The 21,354-nt window shown below is 39.4% G+C and overlaps 2 protein-coding genes across 14 annotated transcripts in view; one reads left to right on the top strand and one right to left on the bottom strand.

The window, feature by feature from the left end:
* The first annotated feature begins 244 nt into the window (after positions 1-244).
* On the top strand, positions 245-3,648 carry GPR160 (G protein-coupled receptor 160). Of its 4 annotated transcripts, XM_052804356.1 has the most exons (3): positions 245-541; positions 971-1,120; positions 2,165-3,648. In XM_052804356.1, exon 3 carries the CDS (start codon positions 2,219-2,221, stop codon positions 3,236-3,238), a length of 1,020 nt encoding a protein of 339 aa, XP_052660316.1. In that variant the 5' UTR covers positions 245-541; positions 971-1,120; positions 2,165-2,218; the 3' UTR covers positions 3,239-3,648. The 4 variants fall into 4 exon arrangements, with proteins under 4 accessions (XP_052660316.1, XP_052660320.1, XP_052660318.1 ...); XM_052804360.1 differs by lacking the exon at positions 971-1,120; XM_052804358.1 differs by lacking the exons at positions 245-541; positions 971-1,120 and adding an exon at positions 812-902.
* A 584-nt stretch (positions 3,649-4,232) lies between these two features.
* The window catches only part of PHC3 (polyhomeotic homolog 3), a 39,808-nt gene continuing 22,686 nt past the window's right edge, over positions 4,233-21,354 (bottom strand). For 6 of the 10 annotated variants that reach the window (XM_052804345.1, XM_052804347.1, XM_052804348.1 and 3 more), the window contains 4 exons: positions 19,216-19,330; positions 17,832-17,982; positions 17,509-17,740; positions 4,233-13,040 (listed from right to left, as the gene is read on the bottom strand). In XM_052804345.1, the coding sequence (XP_052660305.1) occupies positions 12,886-13,040; positions 17,509-17,740; positions 17,832-17,982; positions 19,216-19,330 (653 nt within the window). In that variant the 3' untranslated portion in view covers positions 4,233-12,885. Of the gene's footprint in view, positions 13,041-17,250; positions 17,352-17,508; positions 17,741-17,831; positions 17,983-19,215; positions 19,331-21,354 lie in introns of all 10 variants that reach the window. The other 4 variants (XR_008237603.1, XR_008237604.1, XR_008237605.1 and 1 more) reach the window with 4 other exon arrangements.

Below are 21,354 nucleotides of genomic sequence, written 5' to 3'. Positions count from 1 at the left end.
ACGTCTATAATGATTTGGGCGGCCGCAGGAGGGCCGCTCTGCTCTGCCTTCGCCCCTCAGGTCGTTCACCTCCCGCGCCCGGAGCCGTTTCACCTCCCTCAGTCGCGGCGAGCGTGTGTGGAGGGAGGGATTAAACACATTTAACCCTTTTCCTCAAGGCGGTTACGTTTCCCTCGACACCAGCCCCCTCACCGCCTTGCCCAGCTCCGCGGCACGCCCGCCCGCCGTGAGGAAGGGCCGGGGCTGGGCGGCTGAGGCGCCCCGGGGTCGGCGGGAAACTGGCGGGCGCCGAGCCGCCGGACCGGCCGGGCTCGGCTCGGCCCGGTGAGGGGCGGGAAGGGTAGGGTAGGGTAGGGCAGGTTGGCGAGCCGAGCCGAGCCCTTCCCTTCCCCACCCCGCCCGGGTCCCCGTGCGATGCGGAGGGGCGGAGATGGCCGCCGCCTGAGGTGGCCGAGGCGGCGCGGAGCGGCGGGGGAGGCCGGGGAAAGTTCCCCGCAGCACACGCCGAAGAGGAGCGCGGAGGGGCGGCGAGCCGCAGCAGGTGGGTTCCTGGGGAAGGAGGGGGACGGCCCGGGCGGGAACCCAGGGCGGGAGCAGCTCCCAGCCCGGGCTTCGCCTCAGAGTCGTCGCGTCCCGTCACCGCCACCACCCCCCCCTGCGGCCACCGCCGCCTCCCTCAGCCCGGCGGGGGACCGGAGCGCTGGAGGGAAGAACGGAAACCCTCCGGAGGTGGGGAGGGCCGGGGTGCAGGAGCGCTCCTCGGGGGCGAGGGACGTGGAGGTCCTGAGGGCCCCCGGGGAAAGCCTGTGTCCCCTCTGTGCCCGCGGGATGAGCGCTGTTCCCGCCTCTGCTGCTCTGCCCCGGTCTCGGCGCAGGGGAGGAAAGGCCTAACCTGCGTCCAGGTGAGTTTGCGTTGCAGTCATACAAATGGAGCGATCGCTTACATAGCGCGACCCAGTTTTGCGTGCAGGTTTCCTCCCTTCTGCACGCGCAAGTGCAGCATCCAGCAGATGAAGACAAAAGACACACGGAAGGCTGTTTGGAGTTGTACTGTAGAACGTGTTACGTTTCAGAGGACGAAATGTACTGGTGCGGATGAAGAGTGAAGCAGCAAGCTCAGGTAGGCTCGTAACCGAGTTCAGCAGATACATCTCCACTTGTACCACCGAGTACTTCTAGTTGTTCCTAGTCTGCTTTTCAGGAGACACTAACTCAAATGTTCACTAACTCTGGCAAGCTGGTAATAAAATGTAGGCATCTATTTAGATACAAGTGAATCGCTGTTAAGAGAGATCCGAAGCGGCAATTCCTTTTTACAGCTGCCTTGCTTCTCAGCTTTTCTCTGCTGTTGCTGAGAATGCTGACACCATCCCGCTTCTTCAGGGGAGAGAGAAGAAAGCATGTACAGCTTTGTCCAATACGTCTTGCTGACATACACGAAGCCATCCTGTGTTCCTTTTCCTTAGGAATTAACACAGAAAAGAGCTATCATAAGGAAACTTACAGAAGTCCAAGGGAAAAAACAGCTATTCTGAGCTGTCTATCGTTGTAGTACTTACATTGCTGAAGGATGAACAAAAAAGCCCGATCAACTAATGAAGCGTGTGTGCTTTCTATTGCCTCAGAGTTCCAGGATTTTAGCACTGAAAAAGCATGAGTTGGGTTGATGCTTTTTCTCCTTTCAGGATATTTCTGCAGTCTCAATTCCATATAGATTCTATGAGCATAATGAACTGTGAGGCCATGCTGTAACATCTCCTGTGTCTTGTATGATTTCTGTCCTATGTGGCTGTCTAATTTCTTCAAAATATGTAGAGGCTCTGAAACATCCATCCCTCTGCCCAGCTGGACAGAAAGACGCCCATGCTTTCTAAAGGAAAGGAACGCAATCAACCTTATTTCCTAAACCTTTCCTTAGGACAGTAGCTAGAAAAGTACCTTATAAGGTCTATGTTGACCTTTAAACTCTCAAGAATGTAATTCAAAGAACATAAAATTTAGGCACTTCTTGACAATTTAATGATGTGTTAGTGGAGCTATTTAGTCTTAATTAAGGAGCCTGGAAAAATCAGATGTAAATTTCGTAGCTGCTGTGATGGAGAATTAACTAATTGGTAGAGGTACCCAGGAATAAATTTTTACAAACTTTTTTTTTTCTTTTCAGAGATGAAGCACTGTGCCCTGCGATACTGATTTTGCTGGTTGTCACCATTGGAGGATGGCTGCCATACACTGTGAAAATTGTTCTGGTCAGTACCACTACACCCAGGTCAACCAACCTCTTGAAATCAGCTGCACGTTGCTCCTGATCATGCTCGGAAAAGTGTTCCTTGATTTCTTCATGTTGCAAGTTAAGCAAAAAAATGTGAAAGTTAGTTTTATGGGATACTTCTGTGTTTCACTGGCACTTCTTGATTTTACACTGCTGATGAGTATATTCTTCATTTTCTATTTTGAGGACTTTGCACTCTGGGGTCTGCGATTTACAAAGTACCACATTTGCCTGTTCACGCAGATTATTTCTCTTACCTACGGTATTTTGCATTACCCGGTGTATCTTGCGGCTGGTCTGGATTATTACATGACTATAGCACAAACTTCTCAATTTCCTAGAAGAGGTCAAAGATTACTTTATGTATTTGCTGTGGCTGTTATATGGATTTCAGGGTTTTTTTGTATTCTGAAAGTTCCTGCTACCTATGAAGAACTAGAAATTCAGAACCATTTTTCTCCTTATCAGTGTCCTCTCTATGCCAGCGTGCAGAGCTACTTGGTCTCGTGTGCCATGGTGCTGCTCATAGGCACAGCTCTCCTGGCTTGTTGGAAGGAGCTTATAGCCATGCTGCTGTCTGTGAGGGTGGTCTCCTTTGCCGATCAGCCTGTTCTGATGTTCTCCTATGTGTCTAACAACAAGGGCACTTGCTTGAAGTGGCAGCTCCTGACCAGACTCCTCCTCTGTTTTCTTGGCACTTGGGCACCTTTTGTTCTTCTTCAAATTATCATTTTGTTTCTTGGTGCTCGGATTCCAGCCTACATGGAGATGAACGTCCCCTGGCTGTACTTCATCAACAGCTTTCTCATTGCAGTAGCATACTGGTGTCGATGCCATGATGTTGAATTGACAGAGGAGATGTGGTCTACAGATCCATTTGTCAGCTGGAAATTCTGCTTTATGCCATTTAACAATGAAAACACAGAGCCAGCTGATAAACCAGGCACAGTAATTGTAATCTGTTAATGAGCTGCTGACTGAAAAAGACTGCAAATAAGTGCTGTGTGACAGAAGTGTGTACTCTGACGTTCTGCGACCATGTCCTTACAGATAATACAAGGAAACATCTCAAGGAAATACAAGGAAAAGAGCTACAACTCATGGAAAAAAGTCCAGCATCCAGCAATATTGTAACAAATATTGCACCAGCCTGTGGGACACTGTGCACTTCCACACTGGGTTCCAGTGGGCAGTGAGCACCTGCCAGTTCAGAGAATTTAACTTGAAAGTACGGGTTTAAGAAAAGACCACTACTTACAAAAAACAATTTTTCAGTTAAACCTTATGTTTATTACTCGAATTTTACACTTACTTTAAATGGAAATGATCTCAGGTTTTATAGTACAAACTGCAATAAAGTCTTTTTCAAAGCTGGAGCCCTTTTATCAGTTATGTACATGTGTTAAACTACTGTCAAAAGTTCAAAAAACTTCTGCATTTTTTGGAGTGTATTTTCTTGTTAAAGTATGACATCTTGTCAGTTTAAGTTAAGGGTTGTTTGTTTAATGAGAAATAAATTGTTTTAGTTAATGTAAAACTACAACTCCTACAGAAATATAAACTTTGTTTACATAGTACAAAAATAGTGCAAGATGTGCAACTTCCACAGCTACAGGAAAGGTGGTGATGTCTCATTATTTCTTTGCTACTGCTCCTCTAATGTATATATGTACATATTAAAAATTAAATAATTACAGTCAGAGCAATAAGCAGCAAGGTTGGTTGCTATACATAAATACATGCCCAAAGTCAAAGAATGGCTTAAATTAAAACGTAATTTATTTTGAAGCCAAAATGACTTTAAAATTAAAATAGTTAAACTTGAAGTGGGACTACTTCAGTAGGGGAAGAATTAGTCAGGCTTCTAGTGAAAATACTCTTAATTTTCAAATTCTTACAGTTTTATGAAGGTCTTGCTTTAATTTTGTAGAAGAGAAATAAATGATACACAACCAAAGCAGACAAATGGAAGTAGCATTTATTTCTGAAGCACTGAACTCACAATACAATGTTGTATTGAAATAGAAACTCTATAAGTAAATGATGCTGTAGGTTGGTTAATCATTCACCCAGACCTACAGGGAACAATGATACCACACAAGAATACTCATTAAGAAAAATCTGCAGATAACAAAAGGTGCAATTACAAGCAAGTTTAAGCAGCATAGTATAAGGTGCTTTGTTTCAGCATTTGTATGATGAATTTACCCATTAACAGACAGATTAAAGAAATTTCACTTCTACAGATTGTAACAAATGAGAAAATCTAAAATTCATTCACATGCTAGTTGGTAATAGGAAAGTGCTTTTTAAAAAAAATGATTCACAAAGTGAAGATCATATTTTTACATAGTTCACTGTGTGCTCTTCAGCTGTAAAATTTAATTTTGGGGTTATAATTTACATTATTATATATCAATTGTAGACATAGATTTAATTGCAGAATTTAATCCTACATGGGTTAAAATTTCTTATAAAAGAATATTCCAGTATATCACTCCGTAAGAATACACACTCACATCTCAATCATATATTAATCTTACATTTCTGCAATATACCAAAGTCCAATTATCATTCTGATTTATTACTTCACCCACAGTCTGTGGTGAACTTCTTTGAGGTTTCAGTGATGTAATCAAAAGGACATGAGCATTTTTAAGCAGTAGAAAATGGTTTGGGGAAAATCTGTTAAAAAGGCCATCAAAAGGACAGTAAATGATCAAAAACTGAATTTTAAAACTAGTGCAATAAGAGGAGGCAATGCTTAGCAACATAGTTTGAAGTGTTTGGCACCACAAATTATTTCATCTTTTATGCTGGAAAATGTATTTGGAGGAAATGCTATTTCTGTGTTAAAAGTAGGGAAGCACATACAATATTAATGTGAAAAACAATCTTAAGCAATCACTCCCTGCTCTCTCAAATTGTAATTGCTGTTACTTAGCGCTTGAGATGCTATAGGATAAACCATGTCTAAACACAGTTTTTTGACACAGCATTTCTTCAGGTTTTATATAAACTGGACACCCACTGAAATGGGGTTGACGAAATATTTACAAAACCTAATTCCATTTAAAAACCAGCAAATATCTCAAATATAGTAATGCACCAGGCATTTCAGAAGATCATGAAATAACTAATACCTACAGACTCAGCAGGCAAGGGAAAATTCCTAATTTAAAATTCATTTAACACCAGATGAAGGCAAAGTTATTTTCAGGAACATACATTTCAGATGCTTCTGTTCTGTGTGGTTGGTCTCACCCTTCTGATTCATTAACGTCTACAAAACCAGAACTGCAAGAAGTTGGGTAAGGCTGTTGCTGTGTTTTATTTATCAGTGTGGTTCAGCTTCTCAACCCATAATTAAAGTTTACACAGCCCCACCTGCCCTGACATGGCAGAATTCCCATAGTTGCTGCAGTGCTTCTAAAGCTGTTTTAAGTTTTTAAAATTTTGTTTTTTACAGGGAAGCCACAACGTGCAGCCAAAGCAAATATTAATGTACGGATGTTACATCACTGTATTACTATCAAATTTGTTCTTCCATACTCTTTGGGGAAAAGAGCCAAAGAGCATCAACCTTCAGGCTGTCACTACACCCACCGCGTAGGTAATAGTGGCACTACAGGTCTCCACATGGCATCCAACTGTGGCATCTGAGCCTGCTATGTAACTATTTTAAAGTACATTAATAGTAGCTCTCTTTGTAAGCCCACTTTTATCCTTGACTGTTTATGGAGGGAATACCAGTTGTAATCTTCATCCTATGACACTCCTAACAACTAAGTCTCTTCCTCCGTGTGTTTTCTTTTATCTGGTGCTTCTGGGAAGTCCTAAAGCTGACCCTTGAGTCCAGCCATATCACCATAAACCATTACTCTGTACAACAGGATTACAGTTTCACTGCCAGACAGAAAGAGGAGAGAAGCTATGCTAGGAAGGTGCCGATATCTGAAACGGTAAGAACTACAGACAACTCTGTACATTACTTCTTGTGCTGTGCCAGCAACTAATGGCCTTACACCATTCAAATACTTTACAGTCTTTAATTCTTATAGGATTATTTGATATTAATGGTAACAGCGGCTAAAGTGTTAACCCTTTATGAGAAACTTCTGTACTTTCCTCATATAAAGAATCCCTTAAAAATCAACATTGATTTTAATGAGATATTCTATGTATTTTCAACTCTAAATAGAAGTATTTGGTACTCATTAATAAAACCCTTCATTCTTTACACACATCTTTCCTGATCAGTACTGGTTTGCTAACACTGTAACACAAAGATTACTTAAAAAGGAAGTTGGGCATGCAGAATATCTCGTGGTTCTTTCACACACCGACTTTGCAAAAAGCTGCCAGAGGATGGCAACATCCTGGCTGCCAGTACACTGGCCAGGTAGTGGAGAACAACATGAGTCTTCCCACCAGACTTCACCCGCAAAGCAGATATGCCTCATGAGTAAATTATATTTGTGCTTCTAGCCTAATCCCATCATCAGCAAGGATACCCTGATTTAGTACCTATGAACAACACTATAAGCCTTCCAACAACCCCACGTAACAATACAGTGCTTTTCACGCACAATTAAAATGCTCCTTAAGTGTTATGTATTGCACTTAAATGATTTTTATGATCACTATTTTATGAATGCACAATTGTGCTCAAATTATAATTCTTTCTAGATGGAAAAAACCTCTTTAGATCTCCTTTTTCTAGCTCCTTACTGTACACAGTAATTTTGGATAATTCAGCAGGAAGCTTAATACATGCTGGAAGTTTAAGAGTTTTTAACCTGAAATCTGTTCACATCCGTCACGCTCCCAGAACCGTGCTTCGGAAAAGTTAGATCAACAGTTACAAAATCTAGACTATAAGCTTACTACGTACCTTCAGTTACAAGCATATTCACATCTTTGAATTTTGTTTTTTCCTTCCACTTAGCTGTACTTAGCTGTAAGAGATCAGTAAATAATACACACAACCTTCAAGTGAATGAGCAGGTGTGTATAGGTTTTAACGTAGAGGTTACACAAACCTATGCAGCGGCTTAGGATGGGGGCCTTGAATACATGTGGAAGTGCTGAGCATGAGACTCAGGACACAAAATGCTCCAGCCAACACAGCTGACACCCAACAGGGCAAAAAGCACATTTAGAAATCTATATGGAGAAGGAAATGGCACTTGATAGACCTCCTCCGAAGTTATGAAGATGCTAAAAACAAATCAGGCTGATTCATATGGATTAGGGTAACGTGCTAACTGCTTTTGTACTCAGCCTACGTCCCAGGCTCTGACTGCAGGGTACAGGCTGTCCATCAGCTCTGACTACATTAGGGACAGCTTTTTGAAAAAGTAGACGCAGCATCTACGCAGCAGGCACTTATCTGTACATCTCTTTTTTAAATGCCACTATTTGCAAAGCCATCCAGTGGATGTAACTACATAGAAGCGATAGGGTCTAAATAAATTCTCATATATAAAGGCAAATCCCTTTAAAATGAACTTAATTTAGGCTCAGTTTAAATGAGCTAAGCATTAAATGAGTTTAAATTTCTTTCTCCTCACAATATTTCCTGTCTGAAACTACAGCTCACTGTGCAAGAGTGACTTAAAAATTAATTCACTATGAGCAATTATTAACACCTTACACTGACATTATGCATTTATAGCTCTGTTCATTCCTGTTCCACTCAGCACACAACAGAAACAGTATATTTAAAACAAAATACTTTAAAATGTTAGTTGCTCTCCATCTCTAATAAAGTAATTTGGGTAAATGTTAAAAAAAAGTATCCTAGATTGACTCTTTTGCAGAGTCATTATCTGCAGCCTAGAACAATTGATGAGTAAGTCTGGTTAATGAGTGACAACTCTATATCTAAAGATATGCTAACAGGACATCTCTATGCAATACTGGTAAGAAAATAACCCTGCAAGCTTTTATACACATGCTTAATTTTCATATGAATAGTCTCAACAGAATCAGAAGTACTCATGTTATAAATTATGTGGATGTCTAATTATTCACAAAACCAGGACTCACAATACAGCTGTCATCGAATTCTTTGATCACTTAGAGCTATACATTTGTCAATGTGTAAGAAATTTCTTAAGCTATTGAGCTGTAAGTTTCTGCATTGATATTGTGATATTAAAATGAGAACAGTCATCTGGAATAGGCATTAGTTTTAACTGGTATGCCAAACAGAGACACACTACACCCAGCAAAGTCTCACTACATAAACTTCCATTCAAACTACAGTTAAGAAATGGTTTTATACCTGAACATTTTCTTACAGCTAAGATCAAGATAAGGAAGTGATGCAACAGCTATCGTAAACCTGCTCAAATACGTGTTTTATCCCTTTCCTTTCTTCTTGCTGCCACATCTGCAGTTACGATGGACTCCATCTGTTCTATCCAGAAGGCTGGATTCCCACTTGTGATTTGTCCAAAAAGAAGTTAAGGGGAAAAACCCTGCTTTCACAGGAAAGAAATGAGGAAATGGATGCTTGCAGGGCATAAACCTTCTATTTGAGATATCTCATTGACACAAATCTAGCAAAGGTTTTACCCTCCATCAAGAACTTCATTTCTGGAAAAAAATATGATGGATTAACGGGTAAATAATGGATTTACTATGCAGTCTGTTTAAAAACCCTTCAAATATTCTCTGGTGATCCGAGACAACTAGCAGTTTAACTTGACAAGATGGTTATTGTCTATTTTCTACATAAGCAAGGTGATAAAGTCTTACAAGTGTGCCAAATGTGAGGCAATATGGGCTGGCTAGGTGAAGTTAGCAATTCATTGGCAATGCTTGTTTTTGAACAAGGAGCAGCCTCGAGCTCCCAGAGCACTTTAGTGAGTGGAGATGGCCAGGCTTCCTTGCTGCAGTTCTCTGCTTCTGCTGCAAAGCAGGGTTGCTGAGTGATAGGAGCCAGATTAAGCAGGGGAGTCTGCATACCCATTTTGATCGTTCAGGTGCATTTCTTTAAAACCCCAAATAAATTCTGAAGCTGAGACAAGTGTAATAGTTGTAATTCTATTGGAAGAAATCTTGACAGTCACCTTCAGCCCATTGCTCAGCAAAAGGGTTTTGCCCTGAGGTAATGTGGCAGTTTGCATTAAGGAATAGGGTAGGATGGAGACTAGTGGAGAAAAAGGAAGGGAAAAAGCCATCCAACATATCTCCCTTTTGAGCTAAGATCCCATGGCATCCTCTATTCCTTTCTATAGGAATTGAAATATTGCAGGGATTACCATGAGATGTAGCCCACAACAGCAGCAGTCTGAATACAGAAAACAAAACTCCAGGAAATAAAGCTAATGAAAAGGATTTCTTGTACACACATTGAGTAAGAGCAAGTGTGAAAAAAATAATCAATTAAAATCTGCAATAGTTTCTCGTCTGCAGGAGGGTCTAGCTGAATTTGTGGGGAAAGCCATGGGAAATGGTAGTATGATCCTGGGAAAACCTCACCGATCTGAACAGAAACAAGCAACTGGTATGTAAAATGGTTCTGGAGGAATATTACTCTACATATTATATTGCTTTTTTGAGTAAATTCAAAAGCTTCTGAAGTAGACTTCAGTTGCACTTGGAAGTTTTCCAGCCTACTTTCACATACAGGTGTGATTTTTTTTAAAACTGATTTTATTGACACGGCTATACTGGCAAACACTCCAATACGTGTGCACTTCTACCAGTATAGGTTAGTATAGCTGTGTCTGCTTTTAAGTTCCTGCTTAATGCCAAAATCAGTGAGGGAGAAAAAACTTTCAATCTGCATAAGGCCCACGTTCTTAGTTGCTGCTTTCATGAATGTTTAAAGCATAACTCACTATCTGTGGCTCTCCCAAAACCACAGAAAACGTAGTGTACCAGAACAACCAGAACAGACGTGCATTAATCAGGTCTGCTCTGCGCTCCTGGCATCTGTCAGTGATTATGTCCGAGTCATATATAAACACTAGCTGTAGAAGGTCTTCTGAAAGCTGTCTAACAAAGCAAAATTAAAACGGCCGTGAAATTCTCATGCATGTAACACTACTGTGATTAACTGCAGGTCTAATAAGACTCATAAGTCCACATTTTCAAATATGCCTTAAGCCATTATCAAATCACATTTACGTATAGCTACTTTTTACATTGCCAAAGAACAGTACAATCAGAAGACAGATTAAAAATTAGCCAGTGAAATTTTCGTATAAAAATAATAAAACTTTAAGACAAAAGCCAAAGGATAAATATCTAAGATATCTTTAGTCTTCAATTAGCTCATCAAAACAGAATGTACTCTTTAGAACATATGTTACAGATATGCTACACGGTGTATCTTACAGAAATGCTACAAATGGGAACGTACTGTCTCCATCATTTGAATACCTTTCAAATTAACATTGCCAAACTTTGAACCTTCAACTAAGAAGTTTATTTTACAACAGTAACTGAAGACAGAAAAAACAAATTAGAAAGAGCTTAGCAACTTCCCTCCAAAATGAACCCAGACATCAATTAATTCTCTAAAGCCTTTGGTGCCATTTGGATAAGGGGTCTCACCACAGACTAGCACGTAACAGCAATGGGTTGTCCTAACTTGGAGCTTCAGTGGTTAATAAAAATATTAATAACATCTGCTATTAGTAAGCTCAAACAGTTGTAATTAAAAACAATGATTCTAATGTTGATCGCTGGAAGATAATGGTAGAAAGTCAGTTAGTAGAAACAAAGCAATAGTCTAATTAAAGGAAAGTGAAGCACAGATTTTTCTGTAATCCCAATTTACTCTTTAAGGTCATCAGTTAAATAATGTACATATTTATCTACCTGTCATAAACCTTCCTTTCAGCCAGTGTATGTGCATTGACTCCTTTTGATCTAGGTCAGCAGTTCTCAAACTTGAGATCAGTTCCTCTTCTTTTCAGAAATACTTTACAGTCCCCCTGGATATCTCCCTACACAATCATATATTATGCATTAATTTGCATAAAATACTAAATACATTATTTGCAGACACATACACATAATTAATTCAAATATACACAACGACTGTATCAGCACAAGTGCCCTTCTTTCCCTATACAAGAGCTTAGGGACCCAGGTCTGTACATAAGGGGAGTGGAGCTGCAAAGGGAAGGAATAGACGGTACAAAATACATCCATGAACATCCATACACAGGTGATGGGGAAGCAAAGGCCGAGAAGGCGCTGCTGCCTCAGAGCCCAAGCAGCTTCTGAGAGTGTCAGTAACTGGGGAAACTCATATTTGTTCCGCACAGAGTGCAAGAGAGGGAAGACGGAGGGGGACACTAAAATCCCACCGCCTGGGTCAGCAGGATGCAAGTCAGTATCTCCTGCCAGAGGGACAAAGCGGAGGCCCTAGAGATTTCTCCCAGAGTTGCCTACCGGTGGCACTCCTCCTGCCGACCTGCAGCTCCAGGCTCCCTCATCGCAGCAGCAGCCGCTCCTACACCGAGCTCTGAAGGGACCTCATCGAGCAACTCACTGTGCTCCTTCCTCAGACTACTGCAAGCCCAGCTCACGCTAGCCAGTGGACAAATAAAAGGTGCTTGGAAGCTTCCAGTGAGGCAATGGGAATGTACTACAGGGAAAGACAAGTTAGAAGAGGTATCAAGAAAAAGAGCATCTGAGCTATGCTATCCCTTCTCCACCTCCAGTCTTTAAAGTACACTTGTCTTAACATGAGCTAGTTCTGGCTGCAGTTTTCAGCCCCTCACGCCTAGGAATTTAGGAACCTGAACCCTGAGTGTTCTCACGCCTCCTCAGGATCCACTCTCAACCCCCATTTGAGAACTGCTGGTCTAGTTTAACTAGCAGCATGCAAAACTACAAACCTAACAACTTAATGCCCTCTTAGTGCATAGCAGCATACAAAGAGTAAAGTAACATGTGCTTCAGTTACCTCTGGCAAGAGTGTCATGCCATTGCATTTCAGTAGCCTGATGACAAGGGTTTTGATGAGACGTCTACATGGTTTATAGTATTTCCAGACTTCAGGAAAACACTACAGTGACAGAGATGAGGCTAAGCCTACACAAGGAAAACCGGCTGCCAACCTACCCCTTACAAACAATTTGCTCAAGACTAATTTTGAAAATCAGAGAGCACAACTAAATGCATAGCATTTTACTGTTATTAGTGCTTCCACACGGTCTGTGGACACTTCTGTTATTTCAGTCAAAAAACTGCTGTATATGTGGGAAAAAATCTTTTAGAATACAGCAACACAATTTAAATGGTGTTTAGATTGGGGTGGGTGCTGGGGTGTTAATCTTAAACTTACAAGATAAGGTCACATTTAGGAATCTTTAACCTATCACAGCATATTTCACTTCATGTTTTCCCATGAACTCCCACTTCAACTCTAAGTATTACTCAGGCTTTACCATGAAGCTATTAATCGTTGGAAACTACAGAAGACTACCTGGTATAATCAAAGGAACATTTTTAAGTCTTTATGTGGGGAAACCGCCATATAGTTAACAAAACATCACAGTAACACTCATGCCACAGTGAAGGTGTTGGCATATTACTGTCAGTTCTGTCACTGAGAAACTTGTTTAAACCTTCATGTTCACCCCCTATGACTCTTTCAATGAATTGATACGTGCACAGATTTTCAATGCAGGTCCAAGCTTAATATTCATTGCACTCATAAGGTGATCCTCCTTCAACAAGAGGAGAGCTTGTCCATCAATTTCTTGTGCTCTGAATTCATCCGCAATATCTTGACAACCTACAAGGCAACAGAAAAAAGAATTACTGGGGTAGAAATGTGCACTCTGAGATGCAATGACTGTCCACACTAGAGCCTTCCAGCTACACAATTTCCAATGCTCATTCCTTTAGCTTGCAGAACCTAAGGTATATGCAAGAGTTCAGTATTACAATGGGAACTTCCAGGATAATCTGAAAGTAATTTTTACTACAGCCTCTTATTACACTGTAATTATTGGAGCATTACTCATTGGAAATTTCAAGTCCTAGCAAATAAAGCTTTCTCAATTCATTAAGAGGAACAATCGCCATGATCTGACAATTGGAAGAGACTGGCAAAATACCACCAAAATAGCAATCAAATAAGAGCATAATTCAAGTGGGTTCTTTCCAGCAATAAAAAGATATGCATACTCTACTGCTATGTACAACTCAAAGAGAAAATTAACATAGCTACAATTTCCAAAAGGTGTTGATTCCATCTGTATGTTACCACCACCGGGTTAAGTAAACAGAATTTTCATTTATGGGCTTTACCATAACTGTCTCACGAAGACATTCATCATCAGTTACCTGAATGAATATTCTATACGCAGCAGTAACTCACTTCACAAGTGCAACTTTAAACTAGTTGGGTTGTTTTTAAAATGATGAACTTTTTCTGAACATGAAATAACATGGTCTCAGGTTACTGAGGCCTACAACGTTAGAAGAAGGACTCTTCATGGGTCGGACTGTCCCAAGTAACTGAGGGCCCCTCTCCACTGAAGAACACTGTGGAAACAAAAGGTTCCTCAAAAGATGTTCTGGACATCTGTTAAGCAGAAACAGTCAGTTATGCCTGGCTGTATGGCAGCTCTGCTGTATGGACAAAGGTCTTCTAACAATGGCAATAACAGCACTCATTGTCAGTTGTTTATTTGAAACTTCTTTCCCCATAACCACTTTTTTTTTTTCCTCATGTATTTATATTCTCAATCCAGTGGTCTCTTCATCTGTCTCGGAGCCTTTCAGACACAGTTTAATTTGTGCTCCACCTTCCATTCCTGCTTTCAATTACTCCTCAGCAAAGCCTGGTTTTTGGCATTTTTGTATTTTCCCGTGTTCTAAAAGTATACTATTACAGAGATACGAACACATTGTGAAAAACTCCTTTTCCACCCCAGATGAAGAGCAATTCACTAATTTCATGTCCTCTTGTGTGTTCAGATTTAAATTCTAAAGAATAGATACTCTAATTTTCTGATGGATTTACAAATCTGTAAGAGAAAAATAGAAAGGAAATGTGGCAGAAAGTATTGACATCCAAACCTTAATTCGTTTGGATTATTACTGTGCAGTGGTCATAACATTCAAGGTTGGAAAAGGTTAGCTTTTCACAAAGAATAAAGCATGATTTTTTTCCTTAATGATTTGTTAAGCAGACCTCATGCAACAATTAACTGCCACTTTATTAAGGAAAGGGAAAAATTAAAAGATATTTTGAAAAGAGAAAGGTTTTATTATGGAATTTTATTGTAGCCTCTGGCTACACCTCTGAACCTCAGGTTACAACTGTATAAACTGCAATCCCAAAAGTAAAACAGTTACTCTGTAGCAGTTGGCTAACTTCTACTCAGAACTAAGGACTATTTTCCATAGCATTTAAAACAACGCAGCTTTAATACATGATAAACACCCAGTTCTTGGGCATTATTTATTGTAACAAGAAATTAGAGTGGTAGCTTTTGGAGAAAAAAAAAAACCAAATTAGTTTGTCAAAACCAGTATTTATATAGCCACTAAAGCCATTAAAATGTTTTAGGGCTTGCATGTATTCCATAACATTTACTTTTAATATTTCTGGTACAGTGATGCACTAGCGCAGTGCATCAATAAGAGAACATTCTTCAAGAGCCCAGAGTTGTCAGAGGGCGCCTGGAACAGTGCTGCCAATTCCAGCTACCAAGTGAAGATAATGTTGCCAGTAACATGAAGAAAAATCTTAAGACAACTGACCATTCTCAGGAGGATTTAACAGCTCTAACATCATCATAAAGGTTCTCATTTACGTGTTGACAACAGACAAAACATCTGTAAGCCAAGTCCTAAGTATTTCTGTGAAAAGTGTCACTGTATGTCTGACTTGAGACCTGAACATGGTGATTGTCAGAGCACAGCATTTACAAAGAATGAGAGATCAAGAGAAGTTTTTACATGTAGGAATAAAAGCAGTCCTATTAAAATAGATAATTGGTTGTTGTTGCAGGCTTTTTTCTTTAAGCAGGATATGAAGCATTTCCATGCAACTTTTCCTAAAATACCTTTTCTCAAAGTCATTTCAGAAAAGCAAAGGGTGAAAGTTGATGTATTTCAGTTCCCCCATTCAAGCACATTTGGGTATTCTTAAGCACTTTCGCAATAGGTTGTTGTGCAATAACTTAGCTGAAAAAAGGATGGGATGTGGGTGAAAGACCATTAATCTTACAACTGAAGAAAGAAAGGAGGAACAACTCTGCTGGGGCTTAAACTGTTGCTCTTTCCCCCAGAAGAAGAAAGTAACAGTACAACTGTCCTACAATCTTCATTTCTCCAAAAGACTCCAGAGCAATCGGAAAACCTCACAAGGACACGACTCCGCAGTTACACCTCAGCTACAGACTCTATGGAGGAAGCTGTAAATCAGAACAGATGTCCCTAATGTTTATGAAAAGCTGACAAATCACCATCTCCTACAACATGGCAGATGGTCTGCATGGACTGCACCAAGTATATATTGCAAAATAGTATAGTGAAAGTCAATTATATTATTTCTTGCATTATTCAACTCTGACAGCATTGAAAAAATATTTTTTCAAGAGAGTGGCTTGAGAATATATTGAACAGAATAAACCCCAAAATTGCCAAAAAACATGAATGTAGCTATGTAACAATAAAAATTCTGGCAGATTGTGAATATAATTTTAAATACCTATTGAACTTCTTTAAAAAAGTATTTGAGAAACTAGGCCTTAATATGGATGGGAATGAGTAATTATAATAATTTTTCATTAAATACAGAAAAATATAAAGTTTGTTTAAAAATCAAAGATTACCTTGTTTATAGAACACAAAAAAACCCCAGATCCAGCAGCTGGTGAAACATTCTACAAGGAATGGGTTCAAAATGGAAACCACATGTTAAGAATAATATTTTTGTTTTCATACTTGCAAGGGAATCGTGTTTATGTGGTACTTTAAGTTTTCTAGAAAGGAACTATCATTTATTCTTTTGGAGAACCTGGGATCAGGAAGTTATTGAGTTAACTAGAGCCTCAGATCTATAAAAATAGTAACTAAAACCAGCAGTGATACAGTCATACTCCAGTAACACAGCTAAAGTACAGAAACACAAATGACCATGTCTTAAATCTAAGGAGTTTTGCTTGTTTTTACAGACATCACTACAGGTTCCCAGAAGCATATAGTGTAACTTACTTGCAATTTATAAACCAGCAGAAGAAAGGTACTGCAAGGATGACCTCTGCTGATTTAAGACATCCCTTACTCAATTCTTTACCTGACCTACTTTATAAAAGATTAACTGTCAAAACCCATGTGCGTGAGTTAGCAATGAAGATACATTCCTTACAGGTTATTAACCTAATGGGATACACAGAAAAATGGTTTAGCATTTCTAAACTAGAAAATTAGGAACAAACTTAACCTGGGTTTCAATGTTTTGACATGTGAGTTACATGGGTAAGGAACAAAAATTTTTGTATGACTGCTATTATGGAGACCTACCTTGTTACCTGGAAGGATTACAGTATCTGATCAGACAGAATGGCATCCTTGGGAGAAAGAGGGGAGTGAAACTTTACAGCTTATGATAGTTAGGAAATGATAAATAAATGCCAAATAACCCGAAGATGATATAAAGGTAACTGTGAATACTGAGCTAGAAAAAAGTTTTGTGAATAAGTAGAAACAACATTATTTTTTTCTGAGAACAGACTGTGTCTGCCAGTATGCAGAAGTTCTCTTCATTTCAGTTACTGAGCAAAGCTATGCAAAACAAAATTCAGCTTTATAGAATAAATTTGCTTATTCTTTTTTAATGACATATCATGACAGGGCTTTCAAATTTTTCAGTTGTATAAAGGAAAACAACTCCCTTCTTGCTTCTTCTACTGAATAAGCAGCAAGTAAGGAGGGAAGAGAAGAAAGAAATGGAAAGGGGAGGAAGTGTGTCTGATCTCTCTACTGACCTCTTGAGAGAAATCAGACTGAAGGGAGGAACAGCTCTAATCTCCATCAGCTGGGGTGCAACAGCAGAAGTGGGACTAGTTCTATCAACATGGGATTTGTGCTGAAGGAACAAGCAAGAGGAAAGAAATCACATTCCAGTTTCTATCACCAACTAACGAGTACACTAGTGCTGTTACCACACCACTTCCTCATCACACCAATGCTAAAAAACAAGGAGCTTTACTGTTAAAACAAATGGAAGAAGTCATTGCACATACCAGGCAAAGAATGTATGAAGGCCCAAACTTCATCAACAGTCCATACTGATGGGTCAGCTTGCACCACTGGTAACAAGTCAATGCTCTCTGGCATTTTCCTAATTCTTAGTTCCCTAAGTTCACGTTCTCTCTCTCTTTCACTCTGTCTTCGCAGACGCGTGGTCATGGCAGCTGGAACAGCATCTTCATGAGAAGCCGTATCTTCTTCTGCAGATGGATAAGTAATTGGAAGCTGGAAAACGTAGTACAAATACACTACAGTATTATAATTTATTTGTAATTCCCAAAACAATGCCATAGTTTTAAGCAAATATTCCACAGACCTGTCTAAGAAAATGATCTCGTGATGCCCCATCAGGGCCACTCGGTCGACGCCCGCGTCGCCCAAGACTTTGGCTATCTGATTTCCGATTCCAGCGACTGGTCTTGTCTGACGTAAACAGCCCAAATTTCTTAGTGCAACTAAGGCTGTGCCTAAAGAAGTAAGATATACTCAATAATGCACTAATAGTTTTTTGGACTGCATTCAATCAAGTAACAATAACATTCCGTTGTTGTCTACAGAAATGCTGCCTAATCAAAGACAACAACAGGTGTCACAAATACAAAAGAAAGGTATCTCAAAGGCCATTTACTCAAACCCCTTGTCTTGATGCAAGATCAAATACATCTCTATCATCCCTGGAAGACGTCAGCCTTTCCCATTCTTAAAAATTTTCCATGATAGAAGTCCCAACAAGTACCAAATCAGATGTATACATTCCCACTACTGAAAATGGAAATGTCTCACACTGGGGATTAAAAAAACAGCAGACGTAAGAGAAAGGTGGTTTCAAGGCGCACTGACACTGATGCAAAAAAAAAAAAAAACCAACCCCAAAAAACTAAGTGGTGATTAGAAATGGGAAACTATTCCCCATTTCTAAAACATCTGGGATTGAATATCAATTTTCCAGCTGTAATGATGGAAAATTTTACATTCAGATGTTGACTATGAATTCTTCCTCTCTTAACCAAACCAAAACAAACATAGCATATAAACCCAAAGAGAAACAGAAACTAGCCGTTTTCCTCTGCCAACCACCTACAAGCAAATGGCACCACTTATTCTTTTCAAAAAAGGAGCTTTAGAAAACACAAAATTATTTATGTTTATGAGCACTTCTATTTTACTCTATACAAATAAAGAATTTTTACGCTGTTGCTAAAAACATTTAAGAATGTTTTTTGCCTATGTGGCATTTCAATTATGCCAAGATGAATTCAGTGGGTTTATTTCCCCCAGCATCACACAAAACTGTAAGAAAGCCCACCTAGCCCAGCATTCTTTCTCTGACATTGCCCAACATCAAGGGAAAGACAATAAGAGTATGAGAAATATATAACCATTTGTGGCCCGTGAACCTCTGCACCAACTTCCAAACACTTAGTAACCCTTAATGGATTTCTTTTCCATGATACCCATCACCTTCCCATAAGGCCAAGAGCACTCACAGCACCCTCTGGAAAGAAGTCCACGATTTTACTGTCATTTCCTTTGTCTATCTTCTTGAAATATAATCTACCATAGTCCTTTGTACCCGTATATTCTGCAAATTCGGGTAGAAGGCAGTCATGTTTTACTCTTTCTTTATTTTTCAACATCAGATACTATTTGGGTGCTATTCCATTAACCAGATAATGATAAGCAATAACTAGACAGAGTACCTTTTGGCACAGGATGTGGAGCAGAATCTTTTTGACCGTAGAAACTTATTAGAATATCCCATTTTTCCACAAAATTCACACTTCAGAAGATCATTTTCAATTTCATCCAGTCCCTCTAAAGAAAGGAGTGAGGCATAAAGAAGTCAGTTTCAATGACACAAAATTATGTTCAAATTTCTCATCTCAAGCAGGCAGGCAGAAGAGTTTGAAATATCTAACACATTTAATTAAATACTTTGATTAAGAGGAAATTATGCAAAGCTAAGCAAGTCATAGATTTCATTCTCTATAGAAAACATCCTGAGCAAACTGAACCTTACTGAACCTTCATTTAAGTTATTCAATGAACTTAATCAGCTTTTTTTTGTTAAATTTCAAGGCATCCATGAGCAAGTATGCCCTCAAACATAGCAAACAATTAAAAAGAAGTGTTACAGCCCTCATGAATTGCCTATAAAAAGTTCATTAAGACAACCAGGCATTCCACAGTCTAAATTCAAGCTCTCCTATAATGAGATAATGCATTAACCTTTTAAAATACTTTCTTTGAATAAGCAACCGCTACAACCAAAGGGACTTGTGAAAGCAAGTAAAACACTGAATCTTATCTATTAAAAAGATACACTGCATATAAGAAAGAAAAGGACTATAGCATCTACCAATCTACAGTCTACTGTTGCAGAGTATTTTTCTGTTATTGATGAGATGAGGAGGCACTTGTCCTGCTCCTTATGAAGAATTTAAACACCAGCTGAGAGAAGGATCAGTGAAAGAAAAAAATAGAAAAGCCCAAAAGAAGGCAGTACAAGGCAACAAGGCAGCATACATGTGATATGCTGAATGACTATGCTCTCTTCTGCTGGAAGCATATTTCATGGGTAGAGCACGGTTTGTACATAGTTTAGAATAATGCCTCCATATCTGCAAACCAACTTGACTTCTGGCATGGAAAAAAAAAAGCCACAACCAAAAAATAAACTTATCCCCGTGCACTATCCATGAAATACATCATAAGGAGAGAAGGAGCGAAACTGGCACAAACTGAAATGGAACATTTTGTGGTCATTCAGGTTAAGTAAAAGAACTGCATGCCACATGGCTGCAATCACAGACAAAATACATTGCTCAAAAATTCAGAGGACTAAACGAACATACATTTCTCCCACATTTCTAATTTACACACGTCACTGTTTCATCTAGTTTGCCTCTTGCTATTCACCTTCTGTGTTCGTACTTTTAATTTTACACAATTAGTTGCAAAGATTGCAAACTAGCTTTTTGTTCTAAACTCTTTGTTAAACTCTGATGCCAGCTAATGCAAATGCAGGTATCAATTGATATTAAATTGAAAGATTTTAACTATGAATTTGTAAAAGTCTGTTATAGCAACGTTAACTCACTAAACTGCTTGCTAACACTAACTATTGTACTGACAAGGTAACAAAAAAGCACTAGTGCAGCAAAGGGCTGAAAATGCTGAACAGGGTATTTGAATAACTAATCTGATGCATCAGGACTCAAAGACATAACTGAAATCAACAAATCCTCCAGCAGCGTCAGACTGAAAATTACCATGTTGCAAGTCTCCAACTTAGTTAGTTGGTATCACACAAGAAGTAAAAACTGGCAACGGGAGACATACCAGATCTGACCAACCTTGCAACTGAAGTTAAATACCAGAAATGCAACCTTCAAATAAATCACACTCACTCTAAAAAAAAAAAAACCAAAACACCCCTCACTCCCAATCCAGGTCATGCTATGTGGAAAAAAGTGACAACAGAGCGAAGCGAAAATTGATGCTAAAAGCCTTTTCTTTTGCATATTAGGTGTTTCTACCATACATGCAATCATACCATACCCTGGTTTAGTATCAGAAAATCTCCTTTGCTCAACTTCTGCATACGTGGATGTCTCTCAATGCTGGATGCTTCTTACTATGAGTACTTACTTACAATGAGTAGCTGCACATTGTGTACATAAACCTAACACCAGCTGTCAGGAACAATAACTAAAACCAAAACCATGCACATTTGAATAATTCCATAAAACAACAGACAAGCTGTTTGAAATCTGAGAAACAACATAGTGTTAATACTGAAAAGTTCTTAGGGAATGCCATTGAAAAGAAAACTGAAT

The sequence above is a fragment of the Harpia harpyja genome, chromosome 12 (assembly GCF_026419915.1).
Source record: "Harpia harpyja isolate bHarHar1 chromosome 12, bHarHar1 primary haplotype, whole genome shotgun sequence".
In the NCBI taxonomy this organism is placed as follows: Eukaryota; Metazoa; Chordata; class Aves; order Accipitriformes; family Accipitridae; genus Harpia; species Harpia harpyja.
This window is presented reverse-complemented; position numbering and strand designations above follow the sequence as displayed.

Excerpts from the sequence above, each read along its gene's own strand:
- GPR160 (XM_052804360.1), top strand. The coding sequence starts at position 2,219 with ATGGCTGCCATACACTGTGAAAATTGTTCTGGTCAGTACCACTACACC.